This window comes from Diadema antillarum, unplaced genomic scaffold (assembly GCF_040938485.1).
Source record: "Diadema antillarum isolate AM-2024a unplaced genomic scaffold, OU_Dant_1.0 seq00000561_RagTag, whole genome shotgun sequence".
Taxonomy (NCBI): Eukaryota; Metazoa; Echinodermata; class Echinoidea; order Diadematoida; family Diadematidae; genus Diadema; species Diadema antillarum.
Window position 1 is genome coordinate 511,408 of NW_027271500.1, and position 13,041 is coordinate 524,448.

At 40.5% G+C, this 13,041-nt stretch overlaps 1 protein-coding gene across 1 annotated transcript in view; it reads left to right on the forward strand.

Moving 5' to 3' along the window:
- LOC139735004 (MLX-interacting protein-like) overlaps window positions 1–6,161 on the forward strand; it is a 63,162-nt gene extending 57,001 nt beyond the window's left edge. Inside the window, exons 14-18 of the mRNA XM_071645779.1 lie at window positions 1,585–1,738; window positions 2,513–2,612; window positions 3,229–3,352; window positions 4,761–4,890; window positions 5,589–6,161. Coding sequence (XP_071501880.1) covers window positions 1,585–1,738; window positions 2,513–2,612; window positions 3,229–3,352; window positions 4,761–4,890; window positions 5,589–5,716 — 636 coding nt within the window. The 3' untranslated portion in view covers window positions 5,717–6,161. The remainder of the gene's footprint in view (window positions 1–1,584; window positions 1,739–2,512; window positions 2,613–3,228; window positions 3,353–4,760; window positions 4,891–5,588) is intronic.
- Window positions 6,162–13,041: the final 6,880 nt, after the last annotated feature.

A 13,041-nucleotide genomic window follows, 5' to 3' on the forward strand; every position in this document is an offset into this window, starting at 1 on the left:
ATAATGGGGCTTCGCATTGTAGCATTCAGGATCATGACAGATTTAGTATCGCGGGTAGATATCAACTTAAAATCCAAAAAATTCTTCAATTTGAAGACTTACCAATTAAGTTGAAGTATTGAAAACAGGCTTCGGGCAACGTTTGGTTCTGCCAATAGTCCCTTTCTGTTCGAATTGATGACTGAATGTGACTCGGTCGAGAGGACCTTGGGAGAGCTACATACACTGATTACTACGGCCAGCGCATACGCACACATCACATGCGAACAAATTTCAAATCCATGAACGGATAAGATGTTTGTGTGCGCATGCGCTGGCCGTCAATTCACTGTAGCTCTCCCAAGGTCCTCTCGACCGAGTCACATTCAGTCATCAATTCGAACAGAAAGGGACTATTGGCAAAACCAAACGTTGCCCGAAGCCTGTTTTCAATACTTCAACTTAACTGGTAAGTCTTCAAATTGAAGAAATTTTTGGATTTTAAGTTGATATTTACCCGCGATACTAAATCTGTCATGATCCTGTAAGCTACAATGCGAAGCCCCATTTAGCTATGTGTATGGGGCTGCTGGTCGCAGTTAGCTATGCGTATGGGGCTGCACACTGCTGGTCGCAGTTATCATGCAATAATGGTTTCGTACAATACGTGTACTACCTCGCCGCCTTACGGCTCTGGTACGAAACCATTATTGCATGAGTACTAAGACATGAGAGCACTTTGGGGCGAGTAAGTCTCACAGTGTTAGTTATATGAAAGGTACTTTAACCTGAAACACAAACTAAGACAAGGAAATTCAGGGAAACTTTTGAGGTACCAAAACTTTATATTATCTTTAATCGAAGTGGGTAGATTTTTATAAGCATTGTTGCAAGTATAGGGTATTAAATGGCACCCTTAGCTTTTGATTTTTAACATTTTACTGAAAACAAAAATAATTTAAAATTGCTTCCATAATGTAGAGAAGATCAAGCTCTATGTGATACCAATAACTCAATACGCCCCAAAATTTTGGTAAAGCCATTCTGGTTCTTGGGCGACAATATATGTCCTGATCTGTCAAAGAAACACATAAAGTAAAAAAAAGGAAAGAACAAACTAAACAACCAACAAAACCCAACAATAACAGCGACAAACGCCCAACGACAAAACATGAACACAAACAAACGTATTACCCCACTTTTACTGGAGAGAAGGTGATATGAGGGCAGATGTTAACCATTCATTGAAATGTAGTGTCTTTTTGGTAAGCTGACCATTCTTGGAATCTACTGACCACTGACATGACATGAATGTAGATGTAAAGCAAACTATGCTAAGACAGCATTTTGTTGATAAACTGACCATTCCGAGATGACCGTTTAGGAGGTCAACTGACCATTATGGAATGGCGTGTAGACAGAAAGCAAGCTATTTTGATTAAGATGGCGTTAACCTGTTGAAGACGTGCTGATTTTGCTACAACACACATTTCCCATAGACACCAACCCGAGTATGCTGGGAACTAAGTCTTCAATGGGTTTAGCCAGTCAGCTGACCATATGAGGCAGTGCTTTTTTTTTTCTTTTGTTTTTGACCACCGGTAGGACGCGCGGAGGAGACTGAAACACCTTCACTCGGAGCACAAGCGGCGGTTCCACATACAGTCAGGCCTGGACGAGCTCCAAGGCATGATTCCCGGCATGATGCCGGTGGGAGACGGCTCCTCCAAGGTCAGCACGGCCATGATGCTGCAGAAAGGTGAGATGCGGGTTGTCGTGGAAACGGAAAAAAGTAGCGGGTGTATTCAGAGCAGTGACTAATTGAAAATGTACAGAAACTAGGAAAACACTTGGAGAGCGCAGACCTCCGCCAAGCCAGCAACTCATTTCCAATCATACATACATGCAATTTCCCAATATAGAAGCCTTTTGTTTTATGTCATCAGCTTCCAGCTGCACAGCGCCTTACCCAAGCAGAGAGCATGCTTTAGTGCACATATGTTAACCTCCAGTACATGCAGCTGGAACTCCCAAGGTCATTGACCATATATGCCAAAAGATTTTAAAAATCTTTCAAAAAGCCATAATAATTCCCGGATCACTACCAAAACTGAATGAGGTGTTCCCTGTGTCAATATCAACTTTTTATGCAAGTTTCACTTTAATCCATATACAACTTTTTGAGTTATTTGGCAAACAGACAAACCAATGCCGATGATCAATTAAAGGACAAGTTCACCTTCATAGACATGTGGGTTGAGTGAATGCAGCAATATTAGTAAAACACATCAATGAGAGTTTGAGGAAAATCGGACAATCCGTTCAAAAGTTACAAATTTTTGAAGTTTCTGCTCAGTCACGGCTGGATGAGAAAACTACTATAGCTTGTGATGTCATATGAGTACATCTATTGTTGTTGTTTGGTAAAAATGCACTTGTAAATCGATATAAGTACTTTATCAACTATTATCTTCATTTCATTGATTTCTTGATGTTTTAAATCACTTTATTCTGTTGATCCGTTTGTTCCCAGCCCATGAATACATCATTCACTTGAAGGAAGAAACAAATTCATTGAGGAACGAGGTTGAAAGCACAAAGCAGGAAGTTCAAAACCTCAACGATGAAATATGGTAAGTGTATTATCTTGAAACCCTTGCACAATTTGGGCACTATTTCAAACAAGAAATATATTTGTATGATAAATATATTTGTACAGTGTATATCTTAGTAAGGGAGACATAAAGAAAAACATGTGGTCAAGTCAAATTCCAGCAATAGCAAAATTTGCCAATCCGATTTCTGAGATGATGAATTTGTATGCCCTTAGTGAAAGTACAGTGGTCCCATGCACCCATATTTGTGTTGTGTTATTTTACATCTGTGGTTCACAAAAGGGGGAGGGGGAGAAGAAAGAAATATCTGTCACGATGCTGCTGGCCTATGCATATAAGAAGAGATAAACTGTTCTAAGTGAAGATGGAACTAAGTGGCCGTGTACACAGCTGGTCTTTATACCAAGGTAGTCTCGGAGGAGGATTTATTACAAAAATCTTCTGTTTTTCATTTCTCTCTGTGAATTTGAGCTGTTTTCCCACATAATGCCATTACCGAATTTGCAACAAGCATGAAACAGATGAAAATTTGCTTCTGACTTGTATTGTGTTTTGATCCTCTGTATGGTGAAATGTTGGGGCAGAGGCTGTTGACTTGAGACTGTTACCATTTCTCTCCCCTTTTCGCACACAGTGATTGCCAGGACAGTTTGCCAGACACGGGAGCACCAGTCAATTCTCAGAGCGAGAGACAGCTTCAACAAATGTGCAATGATTACATCAGCCAGCAGATGAGGGAAAATTGGAAATATTGGATTGTATCCTTCACTTTTGTGTGCGTGTGTGTGTGTGTGTGTATGGTGTGTGTAGTGTGTATTTGTGTCTGTGTCTGTGTATAGTGTGTGTGTTTGTGTCCGGATGTGTGTGTGTGTGTGTGTGTGTGTGTGTGTGCTTGTGTCTGTGCATTTACCCGTGGTGTAAAACAAGGACACACATACGAACTTGAGGACACACAGAGAACCGAGGACGTCCTTGCTTCGCAGACCATTCCAAACGGTCTCCTTTTGCATGTAGGGGTACATGTTTGTAGGTCCTCGATTAGCATTATTGTAATAAGTCCTCGGTTGGATGGTAATGTACGCATGAGTCCTCGGTTGACAAGAGTCCTACTGACACACAGGTCCTCGGGTTATGCGGTAAAATTCTTATGGGTAAAACAGGTCCTCGGTTTCCACCATAGACGCGTATGTGTGTGTCTGTGTGTGTAGTGTGTTTTAGTGTGTGTGTGTATGGTGTGTGTCTGTGTGTAGTGTGTGTTTGTGTGTGTGTATGTGTAGTGTGTGCCTGTGTGTGTGTGTAGTGTGTATGTGTAGTGTGTGCAGTGTGTATTTGTGGATGAGCAAGGGGTACATTGTTGGGGTTCCATTTTATGTTTCACTTTATTTAGTTAGGCACTGTAGGGATATAGATGACATTGTGGGAGTATTTGTCTATGGGGAAAAACAATGGGATACTCCCACAAGTACCTATTGCTAGTTTGTGTGTCTGTGCATGTGTGTGCGTGTCTATGTCTATGTCTGTGTCTGTTCACAGACTACCATGTTGGGTTCGGGAAACGATACAGCATTAGGGGCTTGGTTCCGTGAAGCTTGTGAGTTACAAAAACCAAGTACTGTATAAGTGGAAATTTTTCGCGGTGTTGAAATTTTTGCGCATTTCGTGCAACCAGAAACTAGCGTGAAAATAAAAGCACGCAAATATTTTTACTTGCCATATGTTCAAGTAGTTGGTGTCTTGATTCCGTGGAATTAAAAGCACACGAAACTCTTCTAACCCGGCTGAGATATCCACTTTTACAGTACCATATTTTCTGGTGTATAGCCAATACATTTTTTTCCATCAATTAAAATCTTTATAGAGGGAGGTGCGGTATATAAACGGATACAGCGGTAAAAGTTCATCTATAATTGTGCACACAGGTTTTATCATTGGTTTGATACATGGGGGTATCATTATTGGTCATTTCATCTTGGTCCTGTCAGCTTGTGGCAAATAATTCCATGCAGGTTTGGAAGAAATTAGATGGACCAAAATGGAGCAGAAGTATACATGAAATGTGTCTCAGTGATGATGGGTAGCCTTTCTTTCTGAGCTCTCATTTTTGTTGCTGTGAATGTACTTGTGACCACAATTGCACTGTCTTCCTGAGCCCCGCCACTACTTCAGTTCAGCATGCTGGTCCGGCCACTTTTCAAGTCGTACGTGGCCGCGGTGTGCACGAATCCCGGTGCTAACTTTGACGAGGAGGTTGTAGACTGGGTGGAAGAGAGCTGTAGACTCAAGCCTCTCAGAAAATGTGAGTCAACCCAAAACTTAAGTTAAACTTGTTTAACTCTTCAAACAGTTATTTTGGTCTTCTCAATTTGTCCTGTCAGACTCATAAGAATAACATGTGCAAATTAATGACCCCCCCCCCCCCCCCCCCCCCCCCAAAATAAAAAATCATCAGTTCCTGAAAAACCAGACATTTTCGTGTGCATTTTTATTGTTCAAATTTCGTGAGACCCAAATTTTGCAAAATTGAAATTGCAACTCATTCAAAAGTTCTTGTCTGCATTATATATGCATTGAATGCCAGTGGCAATTCGTGGAAATTTTATGCGGCGAATATTTCATGCCCCGAAAATTTCTTGCTTTGTGGTATGCGTTTGAAGCTATCATATCACTGCATTTCTATCAGAAGGAAGTTCTTTCACTAAGTAGATGATAACTTCAGATAAAATTAGAGAAACTGGAGGAGATAAATTGAAAATTTTTTGCAAACATTGGTAGAATAAAGGGCAATGTTGAAATGCTGAAAGTGTATTCAGATATTCTGTGAGGTCTTGAAGGATTGCTGCCTTCATTTGTGACAATCAATTTTTCTTTGAGTTAGATTATTATATGAAAAGAGAGAATGGAGCAAAGGAAATGAAGCAGACATGTGTAACCAGAGGCCAGTCTCTCACGGAAATTGATTATTGTTTTGTAAAACCACATATTGTTTTGTTTCAGTGGTGTACACCATCGTCAGGCAAGTGAGCACGCGGACATCCGTCCTTCAGAATCCCGTCCAGCTTCAGCAGCAGGTGGAGGAGATAATCCAAGAGGAGATTAAGAATCCACCGGGAGATCAGTCATGATGATAAGCCCCACCCTCTTCCCCCACCCCACCCCACCTCACCCTTTCCCTACCCCTACCCCTTCACCTCTTCTTCTTCTTCTCTTTGACTTCCTTCCCTCCAACCTCGCCCTCACCCCCTCACGCACCAATCAGCCAGCTGTTTGAAAGCTATCGCCTCTGCCGGATCCCTCCCAGCCAACTCTTCAAGTCTGCAATTCGTTGCAGCGCTGGACAGCTCGTGGTCAGCGGAAACCACCGTACACTACAAGTCAGCTTCAGCTGTATGTAGTTGAGCCACGTAATCGGTGAACTGTGGCTGCCTGTTTGGGTGTGTCTGGGTGTGTCTGGTAGTTCCCCACACCTCCAGCTGTATTCTAGTGGCACTTTTCTCCTTTCGGTGTCCGCCCAGAATCTGGCTCTAGTGTCACGATGTATTATCGATGTCTTACTGCCACAATACAGACAAACAACCAACCCCAAAAAAACTTAAGCTGCATCACAATGCAAGTGTTTGAAGTCACATACCCTTGTACAAAGACGACAGTACTGATGGGCTGACTGTAGCCTGCACATTTCCTTTTTCAATCAAACAGCTACCATGACCACTATCTTACATTGATTTCGGTTTCGCAGTGAATGTTCGGGATTGTATTTCTTGGAGGGGGGGGGGGGGGGATGGAATAAAGAGATAAAGCACGGATAAGCACAGGGATGATACTTTCTCTCAGTGTGATCATGTTACCATAGCAACAATGAATATTTGCAGTGAGGATCTTACACTATGGGGTCATCGGCACTGTTCAAAGTTAAAGAATCTTTTGGAGTGAACTTGTTTCTAGTCCTCAATAAACAATGTGTAGATTCAATTGATGGTGCAATTAAAGCAATGTATTACCTCTGCATCTATACTGTCTGAGTAGAAATGACCGTATGCGTGAAATTACAGAGCAAGTGTGATTTAAAAAATCATTGATATGACTGTAAGCCCAAGTTGAAGGAATATCACTTAATGAAATCGGGGAAAAGGTCTTTTGTGTATCCACACAAATTATTGCCATCATTATTACTTGTTTTAGATTTTCAGCAATTTTGTAGTCTGGGCATAGTGAAAGTGCATAGTTTTCACATTGTTTCATACCAGTGTTTGTTTCACTATAGCACATGTTTTGAGATTGTGTCAATAGTGCACAACTCTTTAATTGTACCACACTCAAAACAGAAGAAGTAAATCCTTTACCCCAGCTGCAAGTCTATGTCATTGCTGCAGTGGAGGATTCAGAAACTCATAGTAGATCTTAATATCAACCCATGGTGAGTAATTTGCAAGCTCACACTCTGGTAGTGGTTAATTTTTGTGAACAGCATCAGATCGGATTGTTCACTCCTTCATTGACTAGAATTCAAGAATGCTTCCTATCATTATGCAGACAAATATCAATGTACGTAGAGGTCGAAACCAAAATTTGCTGAGAAGGGCGTCGTATTCCTTCGTCACAGTATCTTCTCATGCGCGCCATTGTTAGCCTTTTTTTCATACTTCAGGATCTGCTGGGATTGGGGGAGATAACCTTTCCGTCAATAACGAGGATAAATAAGGTCTTCTACATCACTGCTATGCATCGTTTGGAATGTGTGGGACTAATGTGGAACAAATTGTCTCATTGCGTGACTCTTTATATGCAGGTACCGTCTACTTTCAAAATACATGCTCCTGTGGTAAAGATTGCAATGCCTGTTCTTTGTCAGTCACAGCCGATGAACTGCTGAAACATTGCATAACAATATCTGGCCTCATTCTTATACAGGCGGAAACTGTCCAAATGGAAAAGTCCTCACATGGTGCACCCCGGCAGAAGATTAGGCAATTATGTGACTACTCACAAGCAGTGCAGTGCTGTGTGAGGCAAGAATGAATATGTGAATGGGTGAAAGTTTTGAGCGTGAGGAGATAGACGATGTGATCGATTTGTAGAAAATTGGTCATTGTGGCATATAGTTGGTACGCTTAGTTGCGTTAGGCCAGGTGCGGTGGAACACACCAAAGCTAGAAGGGGGAGCACAGAGCTTTTCTTTGTGTTTGTAGACAAGAATGAAACCCTAAAGGATTTTCGATTCAGATGCAGACTCTTACTAAACCAAAGATGAAAGTCCGCTCCTTTGTGCTGGTAGTTTTCAGGGCAAACGACACTGCCCTGTGGTGCCTCATTCCGGCCAAGTTCCGTCTTGACCAGTGAGTCGCTTCGCCTTCTCATTCCCTCATCCCTGGGCGCAGTCAGAGGACTCGTGCCATGAGCGATTGGAGAAGATGCTGTCTTTATGCCTGTGGAAGTACTATCTATTTTCTGGGGGAAGATGAAATCCAAATTGTTTCTGTACAGAAAGTGATTGAATGAAATATGTGTATGCGTTCCAAATCGTCTTGTACAAAGAGAGAGAATAAATATACAATTTACATTGATATGCCATTGCTTGTGTATTCACAATGAATTTTTTTTTTAAGATGTATTGCATGAAGAGAGAAAATACATTATTGATGCTGCAGAAGAAGAGTAATCATGCAGTTTTGTTTAAAATGGTTGTATTTCTGTCGCAGAAAATAACTTCACTTTTATTTCATGTAGTGTGAGTAGAGAGCGTAAGCATTGAGGAACTCGATTTTACGTTCGCTCAAATTTTGCCTTTTTATCGTGGTGAAGAATAATCTCAAGTGGAGTCAAGTTTACAGAAAAATCTGTTGTACAGCAAATGAGTCAGATAGTGGGGGGGAGGGGGTAAGAGCATGTATTTGTTGCCATGGCAATGAGCTGGTGTTGGTTGCAAAACGTGTCAGTCAGCTTTAGATTTTTCACAGATTCGACTGACTCCAATAAGATCTGTCAGCTTTCCACCTTGATGGCGCATAAAATTACCTCCAGGGCTTTCTCTCTTTCTGTCTGTCCGTCTTTTCCTCTTCATCTTCATCTTCATAACATCCTTTGTGTCACTCTTTTTCATGTCTTTTTACCAGTATTGGCCTTTTGCGCTCTCCCAAATTGGCAACCTTGAAGAGATTTGACAAAATAACTCGTGATCAGCAAACAAAGATATCAGTTTTGTGCATCAGAGAGGAAGGTTTTTTTGTTACATCACTTTAATCTTGAACTTCAAATGATTGCATGATGTTTATCACAACTTGAATATTATATGTGTGTGTTTGTGTGTCGTGATTTTATGATGAAGCATATTTTTTTTATTTATATCACTGATGTTTTTAAACTTCAGCCATTGCTAGTTGTGTATGATCACATCAAGGAAAATATCATCTCATCTGACAATGATGGTACAGGCAAACCCCATCGTAATGCCATTGCTAGAACCGCCGATTTTACCTCGTTGAAACTGGTACCAGCTAAAAACAGAAATGGGCAAGCAGGTCCGCGAAATTCAGCCCATTAACAAGCATAACCTTTATTAGAACGAGAAGGTTATAATGGGGTTTTCCCATCTGAAATTTGTACTGTGGATGATGGGTTAAAACGTAAACCTCACAGATTATTTTCTGATGTTTGCTGAGTGTTTGCAAAATCTTCAAGAAATCAATCTTGCGAGCATAGAAGCACCATGATACATTATACAAAAATGGAAATTACTAAGGGCCAGTAAGTTAAAACATTGAATCATGCTTTATGTGACATGAAGGGGTTTTTTGTTTTATCTGTCTGAAGGCATTTTCCCCCCTCCACTCTTTGTGAAATGTTGTGCTGAAAATCACAAGAATTTTGAATCATTTGCAGACATTCGTGAATAAAGAGACATCATTCCGTTTGACTGTTGTCATAATCGCCTCTTTAGTTCCGTACAAGGTGAACTGCACATGCAATGCCTCCTTTCTCGGGACCTCAGTCGTGGGCCTCGTGGTTGTCGATTTCATATGGGAAGATTATTAAGAAGTGGTCAGAATTGTTGTATTTTTCAAATGAATTCATTTTTGTTTTTAAATGCTGCTTTTAATAAATGATTAATGAGAGAGAAGGCTCAGAGAATCTATACAGTCCAACAATCGCTTTCCATCATTTTTTGCAACATGGCTTCATAACGTTGTACACTAGAGGAAAAAAACTGGCTGCATGATGTTACGATGTTGTTTCTTTTTCAGAAATGGCACAATATTTTGAGAGAGACTTAACTTTCAGTCATTGTTTGTCATGAGCCAGCTTTGCAATGTATGTAAATACATGTTTTGTGTCAGAGGTCTGTGCAGATGCGTTATTGTTATTGAAATTCTTCTTATTGTTTTCTTATTGTTTTAAATATTATTGTTATTATTATTATTATTATTATTATTATTATTATTATTATTATTATTATTATTATTATTATTATTATTATTATTATTATTATTATTATTATTATTATTATTATTATTATTATTATTATTATTATTATTATTATTATTATTATTATTATTATTATTATTTCAGTGTTTGTTGTGCTGTTTTTCGTTTTCTCATAACTGTGTCGTTGACATTGTGGAATCATGTGTGTGTGTAGTTCTGCGATGAATGTCGGGAGGGTATTTTTATTCAGATGCGTGGAGAGCTGTTCCACTGCGTAATGCCAGTGTTGTTGGCGTTCATATACACATGTATATTTGCATAGCACGATATGATTGCTAGTTCCAATTAAAAAAGAAAATATGAAAAAAAAAAGAAGAAGAAATAGTTATTGTACAAATTTGATGTATCGAGCCTGATATTTTCTGTGTTGTCTCAGAGAAGTGCGTCCTTGTGCAGTTGTTAGTTTGTGCACTTTGTGTGTTTGCTGCGCATGTGTGATCGTTTTAGTTCCAGTTGATCGCAGTGGTAACAACTGTCTGAAATGTACACAGAAGTGCATTACTTCATCAACACCCACTTTTAAAATCTGATCCTATTCCACGTGAAGGGGGATATACCTTATATACTATATACCATGCATGTGTGGATTGAGTGAATGCAGAAATATCAGTAGAACACATCAGTGAACTTTGTGGAAAATCTGACAAACTGTTCAAAAACAATGAATTTTTACAGTTTTGGTTACAGCCGTCACTGGACAAAAAAACTACAACTTTTCTAATTGTAACGTCACACATGGACAACGATATAAGGAAAATATACAGAAAATTTTATATTTTACATTTTTCTGACATAAATAGTATTTAGCTTACCTCGTTCAGAGGGCAGGGGGAATAATAATACTGTTTAAAGCCAGATATTTTTGCGGCATGAAATTTTTTGTCAATTGGAGCCAACAGTCTTATTTGCGGCATGAAATTTTCGTGAATTGCCACTGGCATTCAGTGCATATAGTGTAGACAAGAACTTTAGTATGCATCTTAATTTCGTGAATGTTGATTTGCCGAAATTAAAATGCATGTAAACATTTCTGGTTTCACAGTAGGCCAGTATCGAGTGGAAGGAATGTGCACTCTTCATGAGATTTGAAATTTTGTGGAATTCTCTATATTTTCTTTATATTGTTGTCCTGCCGTGACATTTGCTGTGCTGTGACAAATTGTTGTAGTCTTTTTACTCGGCGATTACGCTCCCAAACCCCCAAATTCAGAACTTTTGAACAGGTTGTCCGATTACTGTATAAGCTGTTATTTTCACAAGGGTTTAATTTTCATGAATTTTGCGGATCACTATTGGATCACGAATTTAACACCACGCTATTGTAGCAATGCATTTAAGATAGCTTCGATGTCGATTCACGAAAACAACATCTGGCGAAAATGTCTGACCTAATTTGCGAAAGTAACAGATTATACAGTACATGTAGCTCTTTAATGCTGAAGAGTGCAGAAGCCCCCATAACCCCCCCCCCCCCCCCCCCCCCACACACACACACACACATACCCTGGTGGGGTCACTTTGCTTCCTTACAACATCTTCCTGACATCGGCCTAAAAGGGGAATTCCAGGTGATTTTCATTTCACATCATGTACATTGTAGCACTTACAGTAAATCGATAGTGTCATACTATAGATTTGTGGAATTTATTGTGGTCCTTGAGCAGATGAACCAATGTACTCTGAAAACCCCACGAACAAATTACACTGAACAAGGATGATGACATAGAGACTCACATAATCCAGTAATGTAGCAATGTAATTCCATCACATCACCACTTGCTAAACAACTTTACATGTATAGAATTTATGAATGCTTTCTTCTTTTGTTCTGCTTCCTTGAGCAGCAACTCGTGCATTCTCATAGTGAAGCTGATATGTCATCGTTCTTGTTCATTGTGATTTGTTATACAGATTGGAAACCTTATTCCTCATCGCAGTCACTTAAAATCGTGAAACTCTACCCACCATAACCAATTTATAATTGTTCAAAATGTAAAAGTCTGAAAATCATCTGGAGTTCTCCTTTATAAATAGTACTCCTTTATTAGCTCACCTGAACCGAAGGCTCAAGTGAGCTATTGCGATCGCTCTTCGTCCGGCGTCTGTCGCGCGTCGAGCGTCGTGCGTCGTCCGTCGTGCGTCGTCCGTTGTGCGTAAACTTTTACATTTTCATCTTCTTCTTGAGAACCCCTTGACCGATTTTCACCAAACTTGGCAGGTAGCATCCCTAGGGGGATAGGATCTCAATTTGTTCAAGTGGGTACCATACCCCACCTGGGGGGCCCCCAGAGGGGCCCAAGCCCCCAAAATTAAGGAATCTTAAAAAATCTTCTTCTCTGGAACCAGAAATGATAGAGCTACATGTTGTAAGTTAATACTATGAATTAGTACATTGATGACTGTAGTTTCAAGTTTGTTCATGGAGGAATCAGGGGTGCCCCCCTTGGGACCCAGGGGAGGGGGTGGGGAGGGGTCCTAATGGGACCCAAATTGTACATTTTCATCTTTTTCTTGAAAATGCCATTATGAATTTTTACCAAAGTTGGCAGGTAGCATCTTGAGGGGGAAAGAATCTCATTCCCATCAAATGGGCACCATGCCCCACCTGGGGGCCCCAGGGGGCCTAAATTTGGACCGAAATTGAAAATTTTCATCTTTTTCTTGAAAACCCTATCACTAATTTTCACCAAACTTGGCAGGTAGCATCCCTAGGGGGATAGAATCTCAGTTTCATCAAATGGGGGTGCCCCACCTGGGAGGCCCCAGCTTCCCCCCCCCCCCCCCCACCCCCGCCTAAGGAATCTTTACAGATTTTCTCTAGAACCAGAAGTGATTGAGCTAAGTTAATACAATGAGTCAGTATATTGATGACTGTTGTTTCAAGTTTGTTCATGGGAGAATCAGGGGTGCCCTCCCCCCACCCCCTTGGGACCCAAGGAAGCGGGATGGGATGGGGGGGGGGGGGGGG